The sequence below is a fragment of the Anser brachyrhynchus genome (genome assembly GCF_964034855.1).
Source record: "Anser brachyrhynchus genome assembly, chromosome: 4".
NCBI classification, from domain to species: domain Eukaryota; kingdom Metazoa; phylum Chordata; class Aves; order Anseriformes; family Anatidae; genus Anser; species Anser brachyrhynchus.
The window spans coordinates 55,358,437-55,385,412 of record NC_137698.1 but is presented as its reverse complement, the minus strand read 5'-3'; the positions used below and the strand labels follow the sequence as shown (position 1 = coordinate 55,385,412).

Below are 26,976 nucleotides of genomic sequence, written 5' to 3'. Positions count from 1 at the left end.
CTGTTAAGCACATTCATAGTCAAGCCAGCAAGCCATATGTTCTTTTAATGGCTTATTTTTATTATAGGAGTGTATAATTTCACTTCAGCTGGCTCATCTTGCAAGAGGTAGTAGGCTATGTTAAAACCTATGGAAGAATTTTGAGTTTTAATCCTGGTTGCTAACTAGTTTATAGCTATAATGAACCTTCCTTCCATAGGATTTTAATTTTTGCTTCTTAGGTTGATAAAACGTGCATGTTTTTTTCCCTTTGTATGATGAAGCCAACCCCTTACAGAAGCCAGAGATTATCTAATGGTGTTTGAAGATGTTAAATCCTATCTATCCACTGAACAATATTTACAAACAGGTTAATCACCACCTATTGTGTAATTTGGTGCCAGTTTCTTTTGATCAAGGTCATGTTATTTATGTGGTGACATGTGTCAATGCTGTGTATATTCAGCAGAACAAGAGACCAGCTGAGAAGAAAACCAATACTTTACATTCAAATATTTGAAAAGGGTGGCTGCTTGTTTTACGTAAACTCTCAGGTTCCATTCTTACCTTAGACTCCCAGGATGTCATTCAGAGGTGTTAGCGCTGCTTTCCGTTTCTACAGTAAACACTTTCAGTTCTACACAAGGAGAAATTACTGCAGTGGTCTTTGGAGGACTGCTTTGGGAAAGGTTTGGGGCTAGGCTTTGTTTTTGACAACTTTGAAACTGGGGTTGGAGGTTTTTGTGTCTCTTTTCTAGGCTCAGTCATATAGGTGGAAAATCAGTATGAACAGAAAGGGAAAGTCTGTTTTCTGACGCAAGTAGGAGAAAGCCAAATGCATAGCCTTCTCTCTGGTGTTTTTCTCTTGCTTTGATTGTGCAATTCTTTCATGTAATTTTCACTGCAGCTTCTTTTCCTTTCAGTTGATTATGAAATATTGAGAGGCAGATACCAGAAAAAAAGTAGCTTTGCCTACATTTTAAAATCCATTAACATCAAAGGTTTTGTGTGCAAGCATGTGAGGTTAAGGGAGAAAGTAACCAAACTGAGCTCTGAATTGAATATGCCATTTATCAACAATTTTGCTAACACTGCAGTGATCCAATGAACTGCCTAACAGTTTCCAGTGTGCTGCAGTTTAAAAAACAGTTTGGCATTGTCTTAAGAACAAGCAAATTCGGTGTGTCCAAGACACAAAGTGAGAACAAAGCAAGACATGAAATTCATTTTTGAAGACTTTTATCGGGCTCAGTGTGGGGACTTTAACCTTTTAGCATCAGCAAGCTAAAAAAAAAAAAAAAAAAAACAGATTTTGCGTATTCCATCAGGAAATGTTTATGAAAATTCCAAACTCATTCAGTGCAGATGAACAGAACAACCAAATCAGCAACTTTTAGGAGCTTAGAGCATGTTAGAATATGGCATCTGCAGGTAGTCAAAGGGATGTATATAATGAAGGTGAAGTTCAAATACTAGTGGTATTTACCTTGACCTTGTGTAATAAAAGTGCAGATTTAAGGCCCGTTACTCCAAACAGAACAGAAAACATTCTTTGTTTAAGCAAAGTTCAATCTTCAAATCAAAAGAATATACACTTCTTAGATGTGGTTTGCAGACAGAACAGTAGAGAACGTGTTTTCCAGTGTGTTTCCTCTGAAACTGTATTAGGATCTGGCCCTGCTGCAGTTTTTATTCTTTGTCATGAAAGAAGAGGTTAGTATCTCTTCCTTGGTTATTTAGTAGGTCATCTATTTTTGTCAGATAACTAGGGATCATGCAACTTCTCTTCTTACCTTCTTGTCTCAGTGAAACTTAGTGGAGTTTAGAATGAAGTGGAAAGAATGGTCAAAGTGTCGAGCTAGGACATCTAGTTGTATAGTTATCTATATTGCTTTTACTCTTCTTTTCTTTGAGCATATATCTCCCCCTCTTCTACATCACCGTCACTGGTTTTCAAGTGCTGGAGTGCTTAGGGAAGCTATTTGACTAGATGTGTTTGATTATGTAGAATATTATAGCTCTAACACCCTGACAAAAAACGTTGTGTTTTCTCTTGCAACAGACATGGGAGAAGAGTTTGTGAGCATGCTTACTGAGCTGCTATTTGAATTACACGTGGCTGCTACTCCTGACAAACTCAACAAGGTTAGTGCCTATTCTGGTCTGACACAGAGCTGTAGCTAGCTCAGATCAGACAGTTCAGAAAACAAAGTACAGGAGGGTGGGACTAAAAGGGTAAATATAGAAAAGTTTTCATAGAACAGCTGAAATTAGGAAGGCAATGCGGTTGCAGTGCCTAGCTCCCACACTTGGCCATATTAGAAAGTCTTGGACCAGGGGTGTCTCAGCAGAACACAGCTCAGCAGATCTGGTCTTACGTGTTAAGAACAGTGACAACATTCATGTTCGGAATTATTTTTTCTTGTGCTTCATGTTTCTGAGGGACTTCTCCAGATCTTTTCAGCCAGAAGGGAGGTGTTGAATTTATCTCATCTAGCTTTAATCACCTAAAAGTTAGATGGCAAAAACTAATTACATTGCTAGTCACATTTTTACTATCAGGCACCCTTAAAGGTGATTAACCTGCTGATCTTTGGCTCAGATGAATATTAATCTCCCTAGCGTAGATAGACTACAGATAACCAGATCAGGCTTAGGTTTTAACGTGTTTCAATTCAACTTTACATTAAAAAAGAGAAATAATAAATTTCCTACTAACCGTAACCATTGTCTCTGAAGTTGTACACAAAGGTTTTTCCACTTTAATCTATTTTCATGCCTGGGAAGGCAGGTGAGAATACAGTAATTTTTCTAATTAGTTTTCCTTTAAGTGTTTAGGACAACTCTCTTACCTCTCCAATATTTTTTGCTTTTCTGTATATCACCCTTTTAATTTTTAATTTGGGAAATTTATTTCCATGTAAATTACTTTGAGTGCTACCTCATAAAGCTGAAATCTTTGTAACTTTGGTATTAACACCAGCTTGGTATATTAGTTGAGGAACGCCATACCTGGACAGGATTTATCCCTGGCTGATCCATCTTTATGCAGTCAGAAATACTTCTCCCTACAGTTTCTTTAATATACACTTAACTAAATGCCACCCAGAGGCATGATATATTTAAAACTTCTGAATGAAAAAAAGCAAGTAATTAAATGTACTATTAATTAACATTTTGGAATATCATTTTATATTCCCCATTTGAACTGTACTTTGGGGTTGGGTTCTGTGTTTGGCAGGCTAGGAAGAAAGCTCATGAGTGGCTGGAAGAAGCCAGTTTTTCCACATCAGTAGAAATAGAAGAGAAGCTAAACGAAAAACCTGGAGAACCTGATGAAGAAAAGACTGAAAAAGGAGAAGATAAAATTGACAATGATAAAACAGAAGTAAATAAGAACAAAACTGTGGAGGTAAAATACCTTTTGGAGGATAAGTTTAATTAAGCAAATTCTCATACATTGTTAGATAATATTACTTCTTTGTCTTCGTGTGTTGGTATTATGTGTCGTACTTATTTGTTAAACTCATGGAAGTATTGAGAAAAATTAATATAAAACTACTCAATGTAGACCCAATAGGAAATTAACTTACATAAATATTTTTACTGTTGGTCTTTTCCCATGAGTAAATATCAAAATATCAGGACCTCTGCTTATCCCTTTTTTTCCCGTCTATGTTTTCGTAAGTACACATGTTTATACACAACATACAGTGAACTGAGGCATTCTGTGGTGTAATACCTATAGGACTTCAAAGGTCGTATGTCAATATTCCTTAGCATCTCTTTCTCCCAGTGACAATACATGGAAAAATATCTGCAACCTTATTTAAACTCTTGAATAGTTCGACTTACAAACAGACAAAACAAATATTTGTTAGGCAATTAACAAGTACTAATTCTCCTTATGAAAGATAGCACTGAAGGCTAAATGTATTTTGTCCATTTAGACAACCCCTCCTGTTGATATGGTTAGTTGTTATTGAATATTTTATGTGAAGTTATAGCAATATTACATGTGGTTTGGATCTTTGTCAAGTTTTTCTGAATTAATTTTAATTACCTGCCATGTTTCCTTACACGAAAAAAAGTCCAAATAAGGAAATGGAGTTACATTGTATATATTAAAGATTTTCATGTGATTGCAAATTTCCAACTGGCACCAGCTTGTGAAAGTTGTGTTGCCAGAGTGCTAGGTAGAATTTTTTATCATAGCTGATAAAAAACACTTTTTTTATTGGGAGACTTATCCACTTCTAATCTGGAAATTCATCTGAGGAATGACTCAATGCTTTTGGCTCCATATGGAAGCAATTATGACTTACTCTACAGTTAAGGGATCTTTGTATTTGTTAGGAATAGTCTTAAAAGCTCTATTTTCAAAAGTCTGAGGGTCCGACAAAGCTCCCATCCAAATAAATAGTAGATTTTTTTCTTATTAATTTTCCAGGATCAGCATAACATCTGTGTTTTATTATCAGTGGGTATTTCATTTTCCAGTATCGTTTGTGAGGATGACTTTATGGTGCATGTAGTCCATATTTCCATTTGGGGGCGGTACGGGGAGTATTCTGTTTTACAAATTAGTTTATGTATATATATGTATGTTTATGTGTGTTGTTAATATTGATGATATTGTTCCCTGTTATTAATTTCATTTAAGGAAATCTACATGCTGTCCATTGAAAGTCTGGCCGAGGTAACCGCTCGCTGTATTGAACAGCTTCATAAACTAGCAGAATTAATTCTACATGGGCAGGAAGTAGAAAAAACAGCTCAAGATCAAGCAAAAGTACTGACAAAGTGAGTGTTATATATTTCATATATGAACATTTGACATTTGCTTGAAACTCGTGAAGTTCTGTTGAGCTTTTGGCACTTGAAGTCACGGTAAGTTCATGAATTAACAAACAACGTTGGCTTTAGGGTCCTGGTGCTATATTTTCTCATGTAATCAAGTCAGGTAGGCTACCTATAATTTTTCGACGTGGCTAGCATGTTTACAAAAACCTGTTTTGACCTGTTCGAATGCTGAAAGTTGTTGCTGTCCCAGCAAGTGAATGTATATGCTCATGTGGGATGTGTTGCCTGTCACCTCTGGAAAATATATTGTATTAGCATATACAGAATTTGCCTTTAGAGTGCATAAAGCAGCCTTATTATCTGCCAGTAGAGTTTCGTTGTCTGGTGCTTATCTGCCAAAAATAAACAAAAATCAGTCTGTGGTTCTAAACAGTAAGACCACTCTTGTCAGTAAGTTTGTAGTAATACACAACATAACATACATAAATTTAAGAAGCCAGTTTACCCAGTGAGACTTAGAATGCAGATCTAAAGCTCTCTGTAGTAATCAATTTTACTGGTTTCAGTGGGTTTTGCTTACCTCATAAAGATTTCACCATAAGATGTTGTAATAAGTTGAGTCCAAAGTAAGTAAAGCATGTAAGCAAATGTTTATCTTTAAGAATGGCCATAACCCTAGCAAAGTCCATGGAAACACTTCAGTCTGAAACAAAGTACTCAAAAAAGTGTTTTGCAGAATTAGAGCAAAAGTATGATGCACTTTGCAGGATGAGGTTCAATGCGAGGCACTTGTGAATATTTAGTAAGACAGTGAAAGATCTAGAAATAGGACTAGATCTCCTTGTTCTCTTGTGCTGTAACCACAAGGATACTTCCTCTTCTGGTACAGAATAGATGTTTTCTGTGCTCAGATAAGAAACTTCTCACTATTCACATTTAAGTTTGATTTTTTTTTTCCAACAGCATTTCTAGGAACTGTGTTGCTGCAATCAGAAAACCAATAATTAAACTAAAGGTTTAGAATTAAAAAAAATAATGTCATATCAAAAAAAATACTAGTGTTTGAGCCAACATGACATTGTTTTGTCGCTGTAGTCAGGACTGGATTTTTCCATGGGGGAATATGAAACTTATACCATGAGTAAAATTTACCCTGAGATATTTTTAATATTACTAGAAGCCAAATTGCCTTAAGAATATTGTTGGCTTCCAAGATGAAGTTGGTGCCTGACTTTTTATCCACTACCAGGACAAGGATGTAATTTTATATTTGTCTCTCTTTTTTTAAACCAGTGTTACAAGTGCCATGTGCAATGAAGTTTCATCTTTATCAAAGAAGTTTTCTGATTCTTTAACAGCAGCTGGGGTAAGATAACATTTTCTGTACCATTTGGGCTTTTATTAACATAGTTCACTTCTTAAAACAGAAATTATTATCTAAATCCTGTGGCTTTACATGAGGTACCAGCAAAGAGGGCACTGCTTTCTTCAGATCAAGAACACAAGAGCATTCTCACAGCAGATTCCCTGTTGTAGAGAAAGTCTATGAGCCTTGATAGACTGCAGTATGTCCCCAGCCTTTTAAAATCTGCCGTTCTAGAGACTATTCTCCCGTTTTTCCTCATCACCTCTCAGCATTCGTTTACTCTCACTTAAAGGGCCCCACATTTGAAGTCCCACTACTTGATGACATTTTATTCTACTTAGCCTATCCCTTTTGAATGCATCTGTGAAAAAGTCATTAGTGGATAATACTTCCAGCACCTTAAGATGGTTTCATGAGCTGTCTTCTTAGCCTTTGCTAAATCTCCTGTCCCAGGGCCGTTGTGTTTGAAAAGGTTTAAGAGATTAGAAAATCTCTTTGGTCTTCCATCTTAAAAAACACTGTTTTATATCCCAAGATAGGCCATTTGGGAACATCCACTTATCTGTGAACATCTTTGCCAGAAATGTAATTTATTTCCCATTCCTGTTCCCTTTCCTTTTACTAGCCTGAGGACATTAATCTGAAGACAAATGGGGAGACACTGTGTAGGTGAGCAGTGAAGGCCTTTTCAGGGCCTGTAGTGCAGAAAGAGTTTCAAAAATGACTGACATCTGAATATTCTGGCAGGATCCAGAGGCAAAAAAATGTGCTGTTGCTGAAATTATTCATAAATGTCAGAAAAGAGTTCTGGCTCTCCTGATTACTCCAGTAGAGGGTGAATGTACATCAAAGGAAATTTCTTCAGTTCTCCCATGAGCTCTTCTAGCACATCTCTGAAGATTTTTTTTAAGAGTTATTTGTAGAGAAGATGGCTTATTGGATTGCTTTTATTCTGAATAATTTACATTTCTTCACATTACTCTGGAAGAATCTGCTTATTTTGCAACTTGGGATTGTGTTTTAGCATATTTTTGTGACACTTGCAGTAAATACATGCACAGACACAAAAGTAAATTGCACATGAAATATTAAGCTGGCACAACTCAGGAAAATGAAAACTAAAGCTTTCATAAGCATTGCACTAGGTTTTGGTCTTATAAACTCTGTACTCAGATTGTAGGACCAGACTGCTCTTGTGAAAATTTGTGTGGGCACAGTAGAAATTGAGCATAAATACACTTCTCACTGCCAACATCCTCTCTAGAAGAAAGTTTGAGTTGGGCTGTCTGGTTGTTTTTTATGTGCTGTCCTATCCCTGTTACCTTCTGGAAGATGTGGGACTTCTGCTCATCATGATCAGGCAGGTTAGCAAGGAGCACTAATCACGCACGAGTCTTCACAAATCTGCTTCTTCCTGCATGTCCCAGTGGTTCAGTTTTCTCCTTAAGCTGCCAGCAGCATTTGGTTTCACAAACATATTCCAGTATCTTGCAAAGTGTATTACTCGTGCGAAACAGAAGTAGTGTAGAACAGAAAAGAGCGTTTTTTTAAACACATTGCTGCCCTTATTAGCTATATCTGTATAATTCAGATGTTAGTTACGGTGCTGGCTCTGCCCATAGTCTATAACGTTGGCAGTGTTTCTAAGAGTGAGCGGTAATGCAGAAGTAAGAAATAACAGCTTTGCTCGCTATGCAAGATTTCTTTCAAACTTAAACTTACTGATGTATACAGTCCGTAGTATTTGATACTGCTCTCTGTCTGTTTCTGGACTTTATTGACAATGAACAGAACATTCTGTAATGGATTTTCTAGTAACTGTCAGGAAAATTGCACTTCTTTTTTTCTAACCATCTTCCTTTTGTTCTGCCATCTCTGAGCTAAGATTTGGATGTATCGTGTTTCTTTAAATCTGTAATGCGAAAGCCACAAGGTTCTAAGGGGACATCCTTCAGTTACATTAATGGGTATTGTATTCCCTTTGTTCTAAAGAAGTTCACCATTCAGTATTAGAAGAAAGCAACTCTTGCTGGAGGTTAATATCGTTCTAAAAATCACAATACAAAGAATAGTGAGGAGAAAAAAAAGAACTTCTGCCATTTTAAAAAGCAGAAGAGTTGATGAATCTGTTTTCTAGGGCTTTGATTTCTGTAGCCTCTAGTAATATCACTACCCATTGTACCCATCTTTATTCCTGTCTGGTGGTTGAGAAAAATGCTGTGCTTGCTGAGCTAGTCGCACACAGATTCACTGGTCAGCCGGTGTTGTCTAGCTCAACATACACTGCCTCCAGTTGAAGATCTGTTTCATGTGTTTTTCCTTCTGAAGGGGAACTAATTGGGGCCTTTTACATCTGCCTTTTCCTGAAACTTCTAAGAACATCGTTATCTTTCCAATGTGTATTTCTCCTTACTTCCTTGGAAGTCAGCCAGGGGTTAAAAAACTTTGAGGGGGATGAAAAGGGCACTGGCAGACAGATGGGCAGACAATGTAATCGCATCAATTTCATATCCGTAAGAAACCAAGGCGTTTGAAACTCCATGGTACATGAATTAATGAAAAAGTAAAACCCTGGGTCTGCCTTAGTTCATTGTACTCAGTGGTAGAAATACATGGGGTCTACTGAAGTGTGCATGAAATGTAGACGCAGTTATAAGGAATACTGTGATAAACAGTCTGAATAAGAATCAAGGTGAAACAAGGCCTGTCTAGAATTCATAAAACCACTGCTCAGATGCCAATATATTTCTGTTAAATGTCTCTCTTGTCCTGGCATTTCATTCTTTTTTCTGGTTTACAGAGCAGTATGAAGGCAGAAGTTCTCAACCCCCTCATCAACAGCGTGCTGTTAGAGGTAAGCCTTCACCTTTTCCACATTAGGAAATACCGTAGGAAGATGATTTTGAAATGAAATGGCCACATTTATGTCTGAAGAAAGAACTAAAAAGTAATGGCAATATCATTCTGGCTGTTCAGTGCCAGCTCATAAACGTCTTGTTTTTTTGTGTTCAGCCTCTCCCACAAATACTGTAGCAGTGATACTGCATTTACAGAGGATTCTTACCAACTGTGACTGAAATGAGACTGGCCAGTTCTTAAGTGCTGCGGCTGCATGGGTCAGAGCACAACAGGCAATTAGTGATGTGCTGCTTAGCCCTTTTTTAACCTATGCACAAGTTGCCCGGGCTAAGTCTATTCTTACTGTTCTGTTACCTATTTCAAATCCTACAAGTATTTCTTACTCACAGATAGTTTCAGCCTATGTTTTCCTTTAAAGTTTGGGTTGCAGGAATGCTACGATGTTTCCTGTCCACAGGCATTTAGATTTCAACAAAGATTCACGGTCTAGCTGCTGGCTTGGTCAGCACATGGACAACCATGCATCGACATCAAAATGTTCATGAGTGATTTCTTCTATTAAACATCACATCTATTTTTCATCAGAAAAGCACAGTAAGCAAAATGTGCCTCAGTTTTACTGAGGAGAGAAGAGGTCAAGAGGAAGTAATATGTTCATAAAGTACTACACGTACTAAATGTGTACTATCTGCAGCATTAATTCTTTTAACTCAGCTGATGAGATCACATCTTTAAACAGACATACACATACAGCAGTGACTACAAATTGTCATTCTGTATCTAGCAGCCATGATCCCTTAAAAATGAAGAAAAGGTTACTTTAAAATAAGCATTTTTTGCAATAGATTAACAGTAGCTTTAAGGAAAATAATGGAAAATTGAATAGAGCTGTAGTAAAGATTGCTATACAGTTCCTTTTGTTATGGGGTAAATTTGCTATTGCAGCTGACACATCTTGGTATGGAATTGCAATATCTGGGAATGTCCAGAATTGTGGAATAAGCTGTTTTGTAATTTTTAAACCTCATGATTTGTAAACAAATATGTACAGCCGAGGTTCACGGAGCATTAGAAATTCCGTAAATAGTACAATGTTTTTAAACTCTTATCATAATTCAAACTGTTAATTTCAGTGACACTTCCTCCTACACCAGATTCAAAATTAGTTCTGTTGATGGGAAGACTAGCTGATTTGTATTACAAGAGTCAAACCTACTTCTGAACACAGTGGCATTTTATTCTACTCACATTACAAACAAAACTCTCCAGGAGTCCAAACTGAGGGGAAATCAGATTTTTATATAGGCCATGCTTATTCTCTGTAAACTCTTTGAATGCATTTTGTTATCTACAGATTGTAAAATCTTGTGTGAATACATATGCTAATATAACATGGTGCAGATCTAAAAAAGGCACTGTTTGTTGAAAAAGTACAATGCAATTCCTGAAACGCATGACAGCTATACTGATAAACCATGTGTTTTCTCTCCCCATTAGGGTTGCAACAGTACTACTTATATTCAGGATGCTTTCCAGCTACTGCTTCCAGTTCTGCAAATTTCACATATCAAGACCAGTTGTCTGAAAGCACAAGAGTGACAGTTTCGCAGCAGTTGTGACCACTGGGCTTAACAGAAACCACAGACCTAATCCCTTTAATGTATGCAGATAGAAGAGATGGTATGAAAGACGTCTGGCCACTCAGAGTCCTGACACTAAACGCGGTTTTGCACATACAATATTGAGCAACTTTTTAGTACTCTTTCAGACTTTTTGACTGTAGAAGTATTTAGAAAAGTAATTTCTTTTCCGTTAGAGTATATCCTTTGCATTAATTTAAACTGAATCAATAGTTTATTGATGTTAGTATTGACATAAATACAGTTTCTAAATATTTACCCTTTCAGCTGTAGACAGGGTGAAGCAAATTAGAATGTAAGGCTTTTTTTAAACATTTCAGCCCAAATGACCATTTTTATTCTTTGCTTCCTAACTGCCAGTTAAAAATGTAAATTTCAAAAGTTGGTTTCAGTATTTAATTTTAGCCAACAAGAACAAATTATCATGGTGTTGTGGCTGTTAAATATTATTTACAGCAGTAAATAATAACCTTGTAAAAATCGGTACCACTTACATAACACTTTGTGTTCAAGGAGTTGTACGGTAACAGGCATTAACTTTGCTGAATTAAAATTCTGGAGGCAATGCATACAGAGTTATCCTGAAAACAAATTGTCTGAGCCAGTTAGAGTACGGGTAAAGCTCTATATTTGCTGACCCATAATTTCGTATTCATTTATGTCTCTCTCTTAATTCCAACTGGCTGAACAACATTGCAGGCAAAGCAATTTGTCAAATATGCAAGGAACAGAAAACTTCTCTCCTTTTGTTTGTTCATGAAACACCCCCAAAATAATCTCATCTCAGATGTGTAACCAGAGTACCCCTTTAGGTTTTAACTTGGTATTGAAACATTTTGAACCCTTTTATCAAATTGAGTTAATGACACCAACAAGTCAGAAACACAGTTTTGGGCATAAAAAATGAAGTCGTGAAGAGACAATTGCTTTGGGTGGGGAGGTCGTATGTCAGAACAATCACCTTTTCTCTGAAGCAGTGGCTAGACAAAATATAACTGAGCAGCAGGAACGACATTTCAGAATAACACTAACAACCGTGATAATTTGTCCATACCCTTAGCTTAAAATCCTGAGCTGTGAATCTCAGAGTCTGTTTAGCCTAGTTTATCTTGAAGACAGGAAGAACCTCCCAATATTTTATGTAGCCTGTTCTCCTCGATTTTCATTGTTTATTACATTTCTCACAGCTATTTTGTATTTTTTTTCCTCTTGATACACTCACAAATCGCATTTAAATGTTTTTAATTGTAGCTAACATCTGAATATGTTTAATCATAGAAGCATAGTTCATACAAAAATAAGGGAATAGAACATGAGGAAATACTTTCTTGTCTGCTAGAAATGAAAAACCATGTATCTGCTTTGCATATGGTAACTTCTGTGGGTCCATAAGCAGTGACAGAAAGGTCTGTTTATATCACATGCTGTTATGATCCCTGTTGTGCAGTCACATGCACTGTTACTTTTCCATCTTTTGATATTTGAAGGAGAAATTTTCACTATTCCTGCAATACAGTTTGTTATTCAAAATGTATTTTCTGCCACCCTGTAGTTTTAGAAATCAGAGATTTCTTTCTGGGCAAATAGAAAGGGTACAGTCCTCAAATCCACTTGCACAGAATGTTTAATAAAAGTACTGGGAACCAAAATAAGCAAGCCCCTTGGCAGCTGAAAAGGGAAAGAAAGCTTGGCATTCACTGGTATTTATGTCATACTGAACAGCTAACAGTACTACAACATGGTAAAAAAAAGAACACTAGGAATTGTAACTGGCAAGCAGACTCGCTAGCTGAAAGATAGGATACAGCCCCCACTAGCCATTATATCTGTGCCACTTCCATCTGAAATGGCGTTATTTCTGAAAGCACATTTTCAAATGAAAGATTTTTTCTTACCCAGTGCTTCTACACTTTGGGAATAAATGTACTCTTCTATGGTAGTCCTTTCTGGCTACTGGAAGAGATGTGCACGTGCACGAGTCCTCCTTGACCAGGGGTTATTCCTCTATATACACTTGGCCCAGAAGAACAACTCCTTAGTGTGGATTTCTGAAGACCATGTGCTTTTTCCGTGCGCTTGGCCATGAGCGGTTTTCAGTTGTGGATCTGGACACCAGTTTAAACATTCAATGGCTTGTAAAAAGTCCTGTTTGTTTAAAGCTTTCTTTCTGTTGTTCTACACTGGCAAGGAGAATAATATATGTGGTTAAAACCTTGTTTATTTTTCAAACAAGGACTGATAAGAAAGTCTAGTGCTTACGACTATCAATCATTACATGTTGGAGTTTTTGCTTTAATTTGATCATAACTTTTTGTCAAGAAGCCTTTCTGCCCACGTCGGAATAGAGCTCTACATCAGGTACCTGTACGTGTGGTATTACTGCCCGGGGAATCATCCAAAGAACATAGCAATAGCTCTTTTATATTGCTCCTATGCCAAGTTCATGTTTTCTGACATAAATGATTTTAGTAACTTTTTTCTTATGGATTTTTTTTTCTCTGAAATGCGGTGCAGACTATATAGTGTTAAACCTGTCAGAAAAATGTGATTACTAATAGTGGTGCTTTTTAGTAGAGGCTGAACAATACAGTATTAGAAGCCTCAGGGGATCGTGTTTGAAATCATTGAGGGACGTTCTTAAGACAAGGATCGCTTGTCTGACATATTCCTTAGGAGAGGTCTGTCTTCCTTAAATTATGTATGTATTGATTAAAGTACCTTCCTTAAAGTAAAAGAAGTTACAAAAAATGACACGTAGAATTGAGTATTCACATCTGTACAATGTAGGAAGAGAAACAGGGGCAAACAGAAGCATAGGGATACTCCATCTGATCTCAGATTTATCCCAGGAAAACTGAATGCAAAATCTTTAAATCAATTTTAGGTAAATAATATTTCAATAGAAGAGTACTGTGTAGATGTACCCAGAATATTTTGTTTACACTGGTTTGTATTTTTCCATCAGTCAAATAAATCATTTGAGATGTTGAACTGGGGCAGTGTGCTAAAAAATAATGTTATGAATAATGCGATGGTTAGATGTACTCAGTGAAGTTTCTGATTTTGTGATTTACGTTTGGAATGAGTGATTTTATTGAGAGTCTGGCAAAGACAGATGCAAGCCTTAAACTTTTAAGGGAGACTGACTGTTCCTTCTTTCATCACCACCTTTTTCCAGGTCAGTACACTGAGTGTGCTCTGGCATTTGTCAAACTACTAGGTTTTAGGTACTTATTTAAAAAAAATAACTTCAATTGTGAAATTACCTGTTATCTTGAGCAGATGTGTTTTTCATAACAATTTTCTCACTTTTGAGTACCCTTTTGTATGCAGAGAAGAGAGCTTTGGCTGAGGCAGGCTTTTGAGCACGCAAAGTTGAGAAATGGGTCAAGGTGAAACTTAAAGCAGTGTCTGCACACCTACAGACTCACAAATAATCCACTGTCATACGTCATCAGTGAAGGAAACTATGAGACAGGTCACTTATTGTATTCATATATTAAAGGTATTTGCATTTTTTTTGGCAAACAAAGCAAGCTGTAATTTCTTTGCTGCTTTTCAGGGTGTAGTCTATTCATGTGTAAACATCTCTTCCCTATGATTTGCTCCAACACTCCTGCATCCACTGCCTCAGACAGCTAAACAAAAGAACCGTCTCTCCCGTTTCTTTCATGTTGCTTAGATCATCCATTGAAACCATTAAGATCTTTCTCTAAAATGTGCCCTAAGCAGACAATACAAAATTACAGCCATCACAAGATGAGGTGTTTTTTAATGATGTTTCCAGAGTCACCACCGGTCAGGATGCATAACAACTTCAATGAGTCTGAAACCCCACAGCATTTTGAGTGACAAATACAGATTTTCACCTTTTTTTCTGAATCACAGGAGTGTTTTTTAGCATACAAGCAGTCACCCTGCTCATAGGATTATCTTTGAGACGTTCCACTTCTATCTCAAATGACAGCCCTGTCCTTTCAGTTCGACTCAAAAGAGTGTAAAGAGTGGAAAATGGCTTTCCCAAGTTCTTTTAAAAACCATCTCAGAGCAAGGCTTAAAGTGACACCATCAGCCAGCCTGACCTACTTTTGAGATTCCTACAGTCTGACTGGAAAACCCTCTGGACTTTAAACAGTTTTTTTTTCTGGCTTGGGTCAACCTTTGTTGCTGAGACTATGAGGACACAAACAGCTGCTTTTATTGTGCAACCTGTACGTTTTCCATGCTTGGACACCTGCCCCAGCATTCACAACAGACAGTATTTCTAGAAGTGTATTGATGATGGTGTGCAGCCTTGGAATTAAGAAAACAGAAAATAAAATGTCAAAAGTTGAGCTGTCTTAAACAGATAGGAGAGGGAAGATGATTTTTCAAAGGCACAAAAAAAAAACAGCAATGACATACTCTCTGGAAAGAGGAACAATTTTCAAGGTTGGATTAAAGAAAAGACTTTTTCAAAGAATTTTTCAACATTGTTCAAAATAAACAAGAAATGACATCTGATTAGTTCCAGCAGAACTGGAATAACAGCACTTCTGAAGTAAAAGAAAAATCTGCGTGAAGTTGAAGGAAGTGAGGCAAAGATAAGAACATTCAAAGAGGTAAAACTGAGAGGAAAGAAGACAGCAAAACTGATCACACTAGATCTGCAGAGCTCATTCTCCCTTTATTACCTGTACCCCAAAAGTCTCTGAGCACAGATCGGCTAAGAACTTACTACTCTCCCCACTTTGATCTCCTTTACACGGCTTCTCACAGATTCTCGAGCAGGTGCCCTAACAGACTCAGGAACAAGCACTAGCCATTTGCTCTGCCTTTCAAATATTTTACCCAGGGAGTGAAAGAATATTTCTTACGTGACAGTACAATAATGCAGAAGTTAAAAAAAAAAGTAAGACAGACCCTTGTGAAAAGGAGACTTAACAGCAGGACCTTGCCAACAGGGAGGGGAAATGAAGGGAACTTGTATACATACATCCCAGAATCACACTTCTTCATGAGTGGTGTGAAAGAGCGGTGTCACCGCTCTGACAGGCTGACCAGGGAGAGCTCTGCTACAAAGGACCTCGGGGGCCATGGTGAGGAGCGAGTCGGGCGTGAGCCAGCAGCGTGCCCGGGCAGAAAGCAGGCCGACAGCCTCCTCAGCTGCAGTAAAAAGAGCACTGCCAGTCGGTCAAGAGAGTCAGTTATCCACCTGGGCGTGCATGAGACCACGACTCCAGCACCGCATCTGGTTTGGGACTCCCCAGTGCAAGAAATGCGTCAGTAAACTGGGGTGAGCTCAGCAGAGGGGCACCAGGCTGGGCAGCCGGTGCTGGAGGAGCTGCCCCGTGAGAGGCTGAGAGGCCGTGCTTTCCTGTGGCTTGGATCATGCTTGCAGGACACGGTAAGCTCTACTCGACAGATTAAAGGCTTGTAAGAGCCTCTGGGTTTTACTTGGTGGTGGTGTTTTGCAGAGGTAGCTCGGGAGATGCAAACTTCCAAGGTAGTGAGACCAAACACCTGGGAAGCTGTGGGATAAGTGGGGGTAATAACGGGACAGTTCAGCCATCCAAGGGAAAGAAAAGGGGGAGTTACAGGCAACAAGAAAAATAGAATTAAATTACAGGAGGAAGGAAATTAAATCGGGGTCACAAGGAGCAGGGCTGTCCCTACTATCAAGATCCCTGGATTACTGAAGGGGAAGAGTGATAGATAGTGCCATCATTTGAAGGAAGCATTTACACACTGGCTGAAATGGCCTTAGCAATTCTGCAGTGGTTTGAGATAGGTATTTCTCTTCCATCTGTCATGTGTAAGGTGTGGTTCTACAGTAACGTAAGGAAAAATAATAAAAAATGTGAGAAGTTTATAGGATGCATTAGAAAATCCATTTCTGAAAAGCCTTAAGATATTACCATAGACAAGCAATAAAGCCTCAAAAGCCCCCAAATCAGGAAAGACAGTATTTTTCTTGTCTGTTTGTTTTTTATAAAAGATGGTAACAAACAATAGAAACAAATGCTTCCAATTTATCCAACTAAATTTTAAAAATTCCATATGGTCTCAAATCATTCAGAAGCTAATGTTCACAACTATTCCTATTAAATCTGAACTGCTTGGTGCGGTGTAATGACTGGATAAGCAATTTCAGAAAGCTTCAGGAGGGAAAAGCTATATAAATGTAAGGGATGGAGGTTATGAAGTATTAACATGATGCTAAATTGCTGCATATCATATTTGCAATGGGCAGTTTACAATCTGTTCATCCTGATGGATTTAGCACAAGGGAGTCTGAAGTCCTAGCTCTGCAATTTCTGTCTCTGCCTAGTAATTTATGGTCAGATTGTACCCACAAATAATGGGTTAGCACCGAATGAGTTTGGGACCCTGCTCAGCCCAAACAGCTCCACTACACTCAGAGGAGCAGCAATAAATGGAAAGTAAGGAAAAGTTCCAGGAGACAATGAGTCTGAATACTAATGACCTAAGCTAATACAAAAGATGGAAATGCAATTTATCAAAGAGTATAAAACCCATTTGGTGTCTTAATGAGTTATAAAAGAAATAATAACAATAACGATTTAGTGGATTGAAGCCAAATGTATATTTTTTTTCCACATTTTTCTTCTTTATCCACCAAGATGTTGCAGAATTTATGAATGTCTTCCTGGTTTACTGCAGAAATTAAAATGTACTGCAGAACTCCTTCCTTCTCTATTCCTTTGGCCACTCTCCTCATCAGCCAGAAATTCTCTCTTAAGCATCTTAGTCACCTAGAGCATTAAAAAGTCTGAAAACTATGTTCATTTCATGAAAATACAGGTTCATTTCTACCTTCAATCAGGATTTTATCCTGTGGAGAAGATAAATTTCTTCCCAGCTGGAAAAATAAATTATTGCAAGGATTATCTCACAGCCTTATGATTAAGCATTAAATCCCAAAGGAACAGAAAATAGATAGGAAATCTATAATTTCCTACTGAAGTTGATTCTACAGCAAAATGTGTTTGTCCATTATTCATATTTTCTTAATACCAGGTAGTCCTGATAGATAAAATGAAGCTTCTCAACTAAACGGCGCAGTTGGCATTCTCATGAGAAGACGGATAACAGAGCTCCCCAGACTGAAAATGGATATGCTTTCTTCTGTGGTGTATTATGTTTCTCCTTTCATGCAGTTGGAACTGTACGTCACGTGGCGCCACCTGAAACAAAAGAAAACATTGGTATCAGAAATAAGAGAAGGTTAGAAAGCAGTATTTTCTAATTTACTTTAAATGTCGTTGCAATGTAATTCACAAGTCTACGCTTCTTTTAACTTTTACAGTAACTAATTTTCCTCTCCCACAGAAGGAAAAAAAATAAAAAATGATTAAGTAGTAGAAAAAATAGAGGATATACCCCAGATTGGAGCTAAAGGCCTACAAATGATACCTACCAATAGGACAGTGCTATAGGTACCTGCCCCACAAGACTGTGGTACAGGAACCTGAGTGAGAAACACTGCACCTTGCTTTCAGGGAAGCTTGGCGGCACGTGCCCCTCTAAAGCACTGGCCACGTACACCCAGCTGAAGTGAGCCAGGAAGGATGTCCCTGAAGTGTCCCAGACTGGTTTCTGCAGAGGGTCTCCATCTCCACAGAGCTATCTGGAACTCTCCTTTAAAGGTACGCGGTGACTGATCTCCTTCTTTGAAATAACTGAGCAGGCTTCAGTCTCTTTTCTTCCCTCCCAGCAGCTGGATGAGGGGAGAGGAGTTTTGTGTAACACCTGCCTCCTTTCCGCACTCTCTTACTCTGTGTCAGCTCCTGGATGTCTCTTTGTGAGCTGATCCATCTGCAGCAGAGTGTTCAGAAGTAAATTTGGGGTACTAAAAGGTCTTATTGCAGCTCGACCAAAATAAGCTAAATTATCCTAATGAAAGTTTAAAAAAAAAAACAAAAAAAAAACAATCCAAACCACCAGCTGTGAGGAAGAATTTGCAAACCTGTGCCCAATTTCATTTCATGTAGTACACCCATTTACAGCAGGATAAATTTGGAAATAATGAACTATACAATGCTGGGGGGAAAAAAGTACAGCATTTCTTTAGTCCTTATTCTCCCACTGAGTGAAAAAGCAAATGCAGCTTGTCACCCATTCTGGTAGTTCGTGTAGCTGAGGGCCGAATAACAACATCTGTTTCCCTTTTCCTTTACATCATAAGAACTGGGATAAGAAGTGTTTCTTTGGCTGTGAAATCATACTGGAGGCAGCAGCTGCTAAAGCAAGCTAGAAAATGACAAGTGTAGGCAGGATACAATGCATCAAAAATTGATGCCAGCTAATGGAACAGAGGTTTTAAACAGCCTGTGCAGCACCCATTACAGTCCAGTTCTGCAAGCAAGCGGGAGTGCTTCCCTTCAAAACCCTATGAATGTCTGGTTTGGAATGAAACGCATCCTGGTATGCATTTTAAGCAGAGACCAGTAATCGTGCCAAGTACCCTGGAATGTACTCCGCCATCTGATTCTGTGAGCTGTTTCCTAACTAAGGGGAGTTTTAGATTCAATGTGTGATTAAGACTTGAATCTATTATGGAAGCAGGAACAGTGGAGGAATTATCTTTTGTGATATTTTAAAAATAAATATATAATTGAGAGACTGCATGCAGTCCTCAAAAGAATTTAAAGCTGCATGCAAAAGCCCTTTTTTCATAGTTATCTACAGGAATTCATGAAAGCATAAAAAATGACAGCTTATATAAATGGCCAACTGGCAAATCCAGATGTGGCTGGTTGGAACTTCTGCCTTCAGCATCATCACACCCAATTTTATTATGACGTTAGCCACAGCACATCTATCTATCACTTCTGAGAACTGAAATGATGTTTTCCAGAAAAAGCATCAAAAGGATAACTGGAAGGATCCCACAAATCTGAAATCACAGCTACTGTTCTTTACAAATAGACATACTATTTACAAAAGCAGCCTAACTAATCTTGCTCTCGCTCCTGAGCACATTTGCTATGTGCCTTTGCTAGAATGCTTTGAACTATCAGTGCCACTGTTTCCCCTGCATAATTACTATCTTCTGTTGTTTGTGTGGGTGTCTCGCTTGAAGACACACCACAGAGGCGTTCTTTGAAATAGGAAAACATTTTTGCAATGCCATGATCACGTAAGGAAAAGCAAAAATATTTTTAGTTGCCCTTTCTGTTGATGCTACTAAATTCTGTACTGATAGTATTTGGAGGCCTCTTCAGGACGGCAGGAGGGGTCTGAGCCCAAACCCAGGTAATTCCCTAGGTGGACCAGCACTGAATCGGGTATTAGCATGGTATTAGACCAGACTCTACCACTACCTTTCTACACTGCAAGGGGAGGGCATCCTTAGAAAATGACAGCAGTAAAGAAACGCTGAACATATCTGGATGGGAGTCAGGCTCATACACATAGTTACTTACTGAGCTCTTGTGCCGACCAGCCCACACGGGAGGTGGTGTGTCCGCCTGCTTTTAGACTGCAAGAGAGGAGAGGGATGCATCAATTCTTGTATTTTCTGCAAAAGAGGTTCTCATCTTTTCAGCCATACACGTTCTTCCCCAGTGCATCGTCCCTGTCAGTTGCCTGTCATCTACCTTATGCTCCAATTTTATAATCCATTTCACCTGAAGATAAGATTGTGCCTTAAATTATGCATTCACTGAGAGGCCAACTCGTCTTGTTTAACTGTACAGCTACACTGCCACTCAGGAAGAAATACAGAGACGTGAAGCACCTTACGTATTCGAGGATCTGAAAGCTCTTTACAAAGAGAGATGGAGGTGCTGATGGCAAAGGGAAGTGCACTAAAAATTGTTGGCAATTGCTGATGTGGAACTTTCATTAGCTTTTATGCAGCCTTTGACACCTCAACCACTTTTATTAAGAGAATTAATGGGAGGGAGGACGTTAAGGTTATTTCATCTTGTCCTTGGGGAACTGACTGTCAAAAAGACTGATGTAGTAAATAAAGTGTTTGAGGTAACAGTGACCAATTTGTGGGAATTTGATCTAACAGCAGCTCAGAGCGTGACACTGGACAGTTTTTACTACCACAACAACAACAAGTCCACCACTGTTGGCTGTAAGACATGGAGTTTTCTCTCTCCCTTCTTTCTTTCCCTTTCTTCCTTTTTCTTTCTTTTTCTTTTTTTTCTTTTTCTTTCCCTTTTTCTTTCTTTTTTTCTTCTCCTTTTTTTTTCCTTTTCTTTCCTTCTGTCCTTCTTTCTTTTCTTTCTCTATTCTTTCTTTCATTTTTCTTTCTCTTCCTTCTCTTTCTCTCTCTTCTTTCTTCTTTCCTTATAACATGGCAGCACTTCATCCCAAAGCTGTCAGTTCTGTGTCTGTCTCTAAGGTCCCCCAATAAGGCAGAACTCTGTTCTGTCCTTAGTCACCCATGAAATCCCTTAATGCTCCTTTTGATTTGGAGAACACACCGCTGCCTGAAAGGGCAGAGGACAGAAATACTGTAGGGGAGGGCTCACAGTTACTCTTCATGCCATAACACATGCAATTATTACTCTGCCCTGATCACTGTAAGGCTGAAGTGTGTCTGTGGCACGGAAAAGTCCAGCACGTCCTGCACCAGTCTGCCTGGACTCCACACGGCCCCACCACTGGGGAAGGACAGACCACCACCAAGGGCAGGACTGGAGAGAAGTTGCTCCTTGGGACCTGCTTACTTCAGCCTCAAAGGATAAGTTTAACCAAAGGCTTCCCTATGTAACAATGATTTCAGGGCTAACCATCAGCAAAATCGTCTTGCTGAATGCTCTTCGGATAGGCTGTTCACCATACATAGGGTTGTTTTAATGGCAACAGTGATTTGACACTTACTTGCCCACTTTTATTCCTTACTGCAATAATTGTTTGCCTCCACTGTTTTAGGGAAGTGCCATTGAACCCAGTGCATTCAGAAATGTTAGTCTTCCTGTGGTTTGCCATGCTAATTTCTTTAGGGAAAAGGAGCTAGTCGTCTAGCTTTCATACATAAAGTCAGTATTTATTCTTCTGATCTGCTTTTCCAGATTTCTTGCTAGCAGTGCAGCTTTGAGTTTCTGTCTTTCCATTTATCACAAGGAGGATATTCACTGCTGACGCTTCCGAAAAATAAATAAATAAATAAATAAAGCAGCAGACCCAGATAAACATCTCACAGCATTTTAGAGCTGCTAAAAATAATAGTTGATGTAAGTAGTGCTCTTTAAGTTAAAAGCGCCGGTTGATGCAAGTAGTGCTTCATAAGTTAAAAGCACAACACAGTCTCTTTGTTTTAGCTGGGATAAACTGTGATTACCATGGTGCAATTAGTAATGAGGAGTCACGGGCAGAGACTGAAAAAGAAGTTGGGTCTCCAGAGCTTTATTCTAGCAGGCTGTCCCCTGAACAGCGCTACCTCCTCGCGCAAATATTTGCCCTGAATAAAATGTTCATGCTTTCTAACCAAATAAAAGCAGCCCTGAAATCTGCAATAATTCTTATGTCACCATTTGACAGCACTAAGGAAAAACATCTACAGCTGTCATGCATAAACAGAGAACTGTCTTAAAGCAGCTGAGAGATTTGGCTCCTTCATTTTTTCCAGGACAGTTGCTAATGTGGCTCTTTAATGAAAGATGGCAGAAACAGAGAGGGATTCTGAAGTTCAGCACTCACATGTAATAATAATATTTTCCCTGAAAATACACAGAGATATTCAAGTGACCTCTACTGAAAAGATTCTCCTTTGTCAAAGGTGTATGGGTACAGAAGATGGTGCATTTTTTATTAGCTGAATTTTTATTTGTGTGCCTTTTGGTATATGTGTGCACAGAAATGCACGCACCATTACTTACTATCACACTGCCAGTCTTCATTTTGTTTGTTAGCCATCCAGAAGGAGATCACCCTGATTTTTACTTACTTTATTTAATATATTTTGTCATAAACAAAATTTGGTGATGCTAACAGAGAGACCCACTCCTGCCTTCACTACATTTTGGATCAGGTCTTTTCCTACAAGGCTTAAAAGCAGCAAAGTCTAGTTTGTGGCTAACTATAGGCTACTTCCAATTGAAAAATCAATCATATCAAACCTTCATTTGAGAACTCTCAGAGATGCTGAGATATAGGTAACTACACAAAGTCCTCTCATATTCTCACCTTAAAAACTTACAGAATGCAATGTTGTTTGTTAAAAATAAGTATTATTTATTTCTGAATCCCTAACAAACACAATGAAGACTATTTCCTGACATCAAAAGAAACATTCAGCAGAAAGCAGCAATGTCATCAACTCTTTATCTGCCTCCATCTATTTGCAAGACAAATGCTTCTCTATAGCAGAAGGGCCAATGAGAGAGTAATGTGCCTTATACTTTGCTCTCCTGTCTAGTCTGGATTTTAACTTGCTAATTTTCTGTGGCTACAAACAGTGCTGTGGAGTCTTTCAGGCAATGTGTTGCCCATGAGCCCCAGGCTAAGGGATGTTGCTGAGGCCACCAGCAGGTTCTCCAGCTCACGGGGAGAAGAGCGAGCCTTCCTCTTCCTCCCTCTTGTAGCTGCTGTTACACCTACTGCATCTCTGCGTAGCTAACCTCAGAAGAATCAGATAAACATTTTGTGCTGGGCTGTGGTTAATGTTTTCTATGAGCACATATTCGGCTACCTGGAAATCAGGAAAAGCACGACTCAAAGACAAGCGGATTGCCTGAAGCCCACCTCAACAGCTGAAGCATTTTCAAACGTGCTCCTCTACAAAGAAGAGGAAGAAGGTGCCTTGGTCAAGCAAAGAGAACTCAGCTGACAGCCTGCGCTGACTTAATAAAGATGACCCTAGCACTCATGGCAAAAGTAGATCGCAGCCTCCTTCCACAGATGAAGTAACCCAAAGTTTTCCAGCCAGCAAGCTGTCCTGTAGGCTGTCCCTGCAGCATTGTTACCTACTGAGCCGCCTGCAAACACAGGTAGCAAGGAGTTGAATCTGACCTTTTTGGAGGAAGGGGGAAGTGTTTCTTTGCAGGAAATGAAGCAAGACTAAACAGGAAGTGCCTTTGTTGGTTCTGCAGAGTATTTAGCTTCAAGACAGTATTCCTGTGAGAAATATTATTCAAAACCCAGTTGCAACAAAAGGCAAGATCTAGATCTAAGTTATTGTCTCCCCAGGCACAAGTTAGTCCTTCTCCAGCCACACCCTTTAATAATCTTTCCACACAATGTCACGTAACATTAAAATACTATCAAGCATTAATCCCAAGCATCACATCCATTTCACCTCACTGCCAGCAGTGGTTCTTACAGGAAGATTGTGTTATGCCCAGGAAAACAAGCCTGCTTCAGTACAGCACAGCACTGGAACAAGATATTTGGGGTTTCTCAGGACACCCAATCTTTCAGTGACAGGCCCAGAGTTAAGCAAATGGATTACTTCATCCCAGAATGTCCTGAATTTCGTATATTACCTCACAGAGCAATCAGAAAATCTGCAAAGCTGCTCTATCTCTCCTTTTTACCCTTTAATACATAACATGCAATACAATAACAGCTTAAGGAGTACTAGCAGGTCAGTCTGAATGGTTACTCTTACTTCCAGGAACACAGAAGTTAAATTTGCATGGAAATGGAGCACACAAGCAAATGCACAGCATTTTGCTTCCTGCTTCTAAAAGATGAGTTTTGGTGAAGCCAATATCCTGGACGGACATAGTTTGCTACTGCTCAACAACTATACAGGATAAATGAAGGCACTGAACACTACTGAGCACCCACCCCCTCAGTAATACATGCTATTGCAACCTCAGAAATATCTATTTCTAACCCAAGAGTAAATGCTGCCTCTCTTCACAGGGAACAATTAAGGTGGGCAGGTACATGGCAGATGGGGACCCAGGATGATACTACCTGCAAGATAGTTGACACCTATCAGAAAAACAAGAGGACTTGTACTGAAGTGGTTGGGAGAGGTCCCTGAAGAATGGAAAGTGTCCTACGGAAAGGTTGATGGGGCTCTGGGAAAGCTCATGACATCCAAACGGCAAACAGATGAACACAGGTGATATGGGAACTGCTGTTGCCTATGTCACTGACTTCCCAAGTCATCTTTCTCTGCCTCCTGATAGCCTCATTTTAGGATGGTAACAATGCCAACTTTCCATCTTTACAAGTCCTCGTAAGATCTGTGGATGGGTGCCATTAAAAAGTTGTCAGCATTTTTAATCATGACATTATGCTGTCCCGTAACACAGCTAGTCTCTCTCAGAAGCCAAACAATAGCCTAGCTCAATTATTAATTTATTATGAAAGTACCTCACCTTTTGCCAACAATGCTGTTCCAAATTGCTTCTTTAGCTCTGCTGTCAACATACAACCTCACTGTTTATGGGTCCATGTGAGGCACAAAACCACACCATACATCAACTTTTTTAACACGTTAAAAAGATAGTGCGATACAATACTGCATTTTCAATATAACTCCATCCAATTTAAATATTTGTAGAGAATGACTTCTTATGCTTTTAACCTAAAAAACTCACCATGTGCAGTAATATAAATCTATGCAAATAGCCATAACCCCAAGTATGCAACTGATACATCAGTCTGTCTGTATCACTCATTTGAGTAATCAGCTTCTAGGCATTACAAGTATTGCCAGAAAGAGGAATCTCTTACTGTACATTTCTCTTCCAACTTGTTTCATTACATCTGGACTTCCTGAAACAATTATTGGAGTACAACGGCTGAAGAAAGTTAGAAGTGGCGTACTAGTTTTAGTTCCAAGCTAAAACCAACTTCTTGTCACTTATTCTGGCTAGTGTAATAACAGAGCAATTATTTTCTTTTATTTTGTGAATTTTACCAGCTCACTATTTATTTCAAACACATGATTCTCTTCAGAGATCATCTGAAAAATGCTTCTTTCTTCTGCTCTTGTCAGAAACAAATGTCAGTGCAACGCTGAAGTCTAGGACTTGATGTTCTGCACCAGAAAAATAGTGTCAGAATTAGCAGGGCTGCCTTCAGGGGCACACAGGGTTTAAAAGGCTAACAGATAAGTTTATAGATCACTCTTGGTACCAGAAGGAAAATTGATTTTGTTTTCTTGCCATCTAGCTCTCGCAAAACACATTTTCCAGTTTGTCATCTCGTATATTTGGCTAGAAGAAGTCGTAATTTATTTTGAGCAGATATTGCTTACCCCTAGTTCTGAAAATATGAGGCTAAACAAAAAAAACCTGACAGTTGCAAGGTATTTACTTACCTTCTACAGGTGATGCACTCAGATGACAATGTTCTTGTTCAGGAATTATGGGTAGTACCTTCTTGGCCTGTGCAGTAAGTGGAACCTGTTGTTCATTGGTCTTCACTAGGAAAAGGTAAAATATTTTTATCCATACTGCTAAACAACAAATACATCTGCAGAGTGCTACGCTTTGAATATGCAGTTTTGAAGATCACTGAGAGCTATCTGAATGCGAGACAGAGATGCACAGCCAGTTTTTCAATGGGATTTCAGTGCCTAGAAATGCAGATACACATCTGGGAGTCCTGCAAGTACTAACCACGTTCTGGTACTTCGCTTCCTCTTGGCACTACCCAGACTACAAGTTGATCCTAAGTCTTCATGGAAAACAGCTTGAGGGTAGGCCACTAAATTCTCTTGAAAATTTACTAGTAGTGAAAATGCAAAAGCATGCAAATATGGGGTTAACTAAGGGTCTCCCAGAACACGAAAAGCTACAGGTGGCCAGTTAAGCAGAACCAAGTGAAATTTAGAGTGTGAACTTTCCGATTCATTCTCACAGAAGGACAGCCCAGACTGTGCCTCAGAGAGCTTGCCATACACACAGGGAGAGTAACCGGGTGTCGTACAGTGCTTAACAGAGATGACAGCATGCACTTCAGAAACAGGCAGAGACATGGTGATGCCGTTAGCACGCTGACACGCAGACATGGTGTCTTGCTGGGATACACGTAAGGAAGCACAGAAGCAGAGTTGCCAGGCTAACGATGCTTTGATGCAATGTATTTTTTGAAGAACTACAGTAGAAGACACAGCATTTTGACTCCAGGTCCACCCTGTCCCTGACCATCCATAACTTCTGTTAACCTACAAACAGATTTCTCCTGAGTTCCTAACAAGAGGAAGAACCATGCCATTTATATTTAGCCATATCCTTTCTCTACTTTCAGTATCAACTGGGCTTCTCTCCTTTACAAATGCAATTAAAAAGTGGGGTTTGGATCTTGGTAATTAAGCAGCTGAGTATGAAAGACAAAGTTAAAACAAAACTGGGGTAGGTTTAAAAATAGCAGTGGATCGTATTCCACCCTCAGGCTGAACCTGAA

At 38.9% G+C, this 26,976-nt stretch overlaps 2 protein-coding genes across 6 annotated transcripts in view; one reads left to right on the top strand and one right to left on the bottom strand.

Moving 5' to 3' along the window:
• Positions 1 to 11,066, top strand: part of FAM114A1 (family with sequence similarity 114 member A1) — a 34,597-nt gene extending 23,531 nt beyond the window's left edge. For all 3 annotated transcript variants that reach the window (XM_080590819.1, XM_080590820.1, XM_080590821.1), the window contains exons 9-14: positions 2,042 to 2,124; positions 3,221 to 3,391; positions 4,643 to 4,782; positions 6,076 to 6,148; positions 8,949 to 9,002; positions 10,505 to 11,066. In XM_080590819.1, the coding sequence (XP_080446945.1) occupies positions 2,042 to 2,124; positions 3,221 to 3,391; positions 4,643 to 4,782; positions 6,076 to 6,148; positions 8,949 to 9,002; positions 10,505 to 10,606 (623 nt within the window). In that variant the 3' untranslated portion in view covers positions 10,607 to 11,066. The remainder of the gene's footprint in view (positions 1 to 2,041; positions 2,125 to 3,220; positions 3,392 to 4,642; positions 4,783 to 6,075; positions 6,149 to 8,948; positions 9,003 to 10,504) is intronic.
• Positions 11,067 to 14,404: 3,338 nt separating this feature from the next.
• Positions 14,405 to 26,976, bottom strand: part of TMEM156 (transmembrane protein 156) — a 29,106-nt gene continuing 16,534 nt past the window's right edge. The window contains exons 6-8 of one of the 3 annotated variants that reach the window (XR_013950787.1): positions 25,889 to 25,993; positions 20,076 to 25,606; positions 14,405 to 17,834 (exon numbers count right to left, since the gene is read on the bottom strand). Coding sequence is in view for 1 of the 3 variants with exons in the window: in XM_080590822.1 (XP_080446948.1) it covers positions 17,821 to 17,834; positions 25,889 to 25,993 (119 nt within the window). In the remaining 2 variants the exon portion in view is untranslated. The remainder of the gene's footprint in view (positions 17,835 to 20,075; positions 25,607 to 25,888; positions 25,994 to 26,976) is intronic. The other 2 variants (XR_013950788.1, XM_080590822.1) reach the window with 2 other exon arrangements.